The sequence below is a fragment of the Neltuma alba genome, unplaced genomic scaffold (genome assembly GCF_004799145.2).
Source record: "Neltuma alba isolate B1F8T4 unplaced genomic scaffold, ASM479914v2 tig00011421_pilon, whole genome shotgun sequence".
Lineage (NCBI taxonomy): Eukaryota > Viridiplantae > Streptophyta > Magnoliopsida > Fabales > Fabaceae > Neltuma > Neltuma alba.
Genome location: NW_021636105.1, coordinates 15,954 through 19,280, shown reverse-complemented (window position 1 = coordinate 19,280; position 3,327 = coordinate 15,954). Strand labels below are relative to the sequence as shown.

At 39.8% G+C, this 3,327-nt stretch overlaps 1 protein-coding gene across 1 annotated transcript; it reads left to right on the top strand.

Moving 5' to 3' along the window:
• The first annotated feature begins 1,088 nt into the window (after positions 1-1,088).
• LOC114713275 (zinc finger protein ZAT9-like) lies at positions 1,089-3,327 on the top strand. Its single transcript, XM_028897886.1, has 2 exons — positions 1,089-1,231; positions 1,381-3,327. Exon 2 carries the CDS (start codon positions 1,668-1,670, stop codon positions 3,189-3,191), a length of 1,524 nt encoding a protein of 507 aa, XP_028753719.1. The 5' UTR covers positions 1,089-1,231; positions 1,381-1,667; the 3' UTR covers positions 3,192-3,327.

The following is a 3,327-nucleotide window of genomic DNA, read 5'->3' as shown; positions in this document are numbered from 1 at the left end:
GATATTTTCACCAAGTCTCAAATTTTTCCATTAATTTTAATATCTATTTTTAAGATACTAACCCTCGTCTTTAATATAAGAGCTAGTTAACTAATTTGAATAGATTAAGAAAACTAGTTAAGTTAATTATTTGTAATAAACATGTGTTGTCTTTATTAAAATATCTTTGCTAATGAAATATACTGATTATTATTATTATTATTATTATTACTACAATAGCTATCTTAAAAAATAGATAAATATAAGAGAGAATTGAATTGAGATCTTATATTTATAACTAAAATAAAAATCAAACAAACTCTTATATTAAGGATCGGAAAGTACTGCGTTACAAGACTTTTAATACAGAGGATCCAAACTTATATAAATATATAATAGTTAACATCTTCTAATTTTTCCTTATAATTTTTTTGTGATGTTTAAAATCATACAATTAAAAAAGAGTTAAAAAAAGTTTTATGTGCATTTTTTATAGTAAAAAAGAGTAAAAGACAATTTTATGTACATTTTTATCCTCTTTATATATGAGTGCGCGCGCGCGCGTGCATGTGGAAGTTACTTTGCAAAGAGGCCTTGAAATGTGGCTCAATCACTGAGAAGAATCAGGAGCAGCGGGCAGGGAGGGCTGGGGTTTGATTAGGATGTGAAGCAACTGGATCGCGGTCTACCTCATTGGAGGGGCCCACTTAATTTTTTAAGAAATATATTTTTTTTGGGAAGAAAAATGAAAAAGAAAATAAAAACAAAAATAGAAGAATAACGGCCGGAGAGTGGAAGCTTTCACTGGAAGTTCGTGTGAGGCTTTTCCTTAATAGCAAGACAAAGGAAGGAATAGTTGGGGGAAGGCAGTTAGTTTTAGCAGCAGCTTCCTCAACTGTAGGCCCCACACTGCTGACATGGTTTCATCTCATCCGTCCGATCTCGTGGTGGCGTAGTATCCTCAGTTGAGTACACGTGCTGCTATCCTCTACTTTTTCTTTACCACTCCTCCTCTACCCCTTCGATCCTTCTCTCTCTCTCTCTCTCTTATCTTTGCTTCCATGCATGGATTTCTCCTCCAAATATAGTCAAGCTTCCAAGTTAGAGAGAGAAACTCACTAGTGAGAGACAGAGAAACAAACGCTCGCTCACTCATCGATCACTCTCATTTCTTTCTTTCGTTCTTTTTCGTCTTTTTTTTTTGTTATTCTTTTTCTCGTTCGCTTGTTCATCGCCATCATTAGCAACAAAGGTTAACAGACCCTCATCCCCACACCTTCAAGTTCGATTTTTTCCTTTTAAGTTCAACCATTGGAGATGCTAGAGCTAGTTTAGCCTGAGGAATTAGCTTTACTGTACTATCTCTTGATCCTCCTCTTTTCCTCCTTTTCTGTTCTTTAGATCTTGCTTGCTTCCAATCGTCCCGAATTTTAGTGAAATTTTCGAGATTGGTTTGGTCTTTTCTCGCGGAATTCGGGGATTCGCATCGATAATCTGATCTGGGTTTTGCTGATTTTTTCTTCCTGATGTTCTGTTTCGTCGCCATTTGGGTTGTTATCTTGCGTGTGATGGGATCGATGATTTCAGCATTCTTGGATGTTCTTTGATCGGCGTCCAAGTTGGTAACCGTTTTTCTTAGCTGATCTGTGTGCTTTTAATTGTTCATTGAATTAATTGCTGTGAGTCAGATGGAAGAAGAAGGTCGAGGAGTGATGAAACATGTGTGTAAGTTCTGCAGCAAGAGCTTCCCTTGTGGTAGATCTTTAGGAGGTCACATGAGGTCACACATCACCAATGTTTCAGCTGAAGCAGAGGAGAAACTCGCGACGACGAAGAAGATTCAATCTGTCATCAATGACGGAGCTGGAAGCAGTAAGGTTGGAGAGTACGATCTCAGAGAGAATCCCAAAAAGACTTGGAGATTCGCTGATTCAAGAAGCGGGGAAGCACCACTAGTCACTGAGGACAAATTCTGCAAAGAGTGTGGTAAAGCGTTTCCCTCTTGGAAAGCTCTTTTTGGTCACATGAAATGCCATTCTGAGAAAGCTTCCATTAACAACAATAACAACTTGGAGAATCAAGCTTCTGCTAGCCAGAAAGTCGTCACAGACAGCCAATCAGACAACGAAGGCACTGGCAATCCGCACCGAAGAAGAAGATCCAAGAGAAGAACGAGGTTCGTGACCACTGCTTCCACTTCGTCTCTGTCTTTTGCAAATCCTTCGTCCTCTGTTTCTGAGGCTGAACAAGAGCAAGAAGAGGTTGCTATGAGCTTGATGATGCTAAGTAGGGACGTGGGTCATTGGGGTGGTTTGAATTCTGTTGTTGAGTCCTCTGATAACAATTCTGCATATTTCGAAGCTCGGTCTTATGTGGTTCGAACTAATCTCAGTAGCAAAATTGAAGCGGGCAAAGTAAAACTGACTATTGGCAGTAACTCTGAATCTGCGAACTTGAACTCGAAAGGGAAGAAACCAGAGAGTTTAGCAACTGGGTCTGCGTTGAATGGGTTCAAAGCGATCAAAGCAACAGTTTCCATTAATGGGTTGGTCAAGAATTGTAAAGAAAAGAAGCATGAGCTTGATAACCAGTCGACATTGGAGGATTCTGAAGACGAACTGTGGAAGAGCGAGGTCAATGGAACAGAACTAGATTCAGCAGTAAAGAGGAGGTTCTCAGATTCTGAGATGAAGTCAAATTGCAAGAAAGGGAAGTTCAAGTGTACTACTTGCAACAAGATCTTCCCTTCGTACCAAGCTCTGGGGGGCCACAGATCTAGTCATAAGAAGCTGAAAGGCTGCTCTGCTTCAAGAAACGAGAGCAGCGAAAACAGCATAGAAACAGACCTCAACAATGGGTATGTCATCGAAAAGCAAGAACTTATTGGCTCTGTTAATTTTGAGAATGAGGAAGAGATAATTACAGAACCCAAGAAGAACAAAGTACACGAGTGTCCAATTTGCCTCAAGGTTTTTCCATCCGGCCAAGCTTTGGGTGGTCACAAAAGATCTCATTTCGCAGCTGAAGGGTCACTAGTACTTGAGAAACCAGTTCAGGAAATCAGAGACTTTCTTGATCTTAATCTTCCAGCTTCTGCAGAAGAAGAAAGCAACAGTCAAGTGGAGAATTACCCCCCATGGTGGGTGGTACAAGGCCATCATCATCATCACCACCCCAAGCAAGAAGCACTGGTTGGCCTCCTATCTAACTGATGATAAAGTCATTTCAGATTCCCAAAAGCTGTATAGAACAAGTTCCTGCATTTATTTCATTAATTCTTTCGAGGTACTTCTTCTCATCCGATATTTTTCATCATCAGTCAGTTCATAAAAGGACGATGAACCCGCA

Bases quoted from the DNA above. Each gene is read 5' to 3' on its own strand.
- LOC114713275 (XM_028897886.1), top strand. From the start codon at position 1,668: ATGGAAGAAGAAGGTCGAGGAGTGATGAAACATGTGTGTAAGTTCTGC.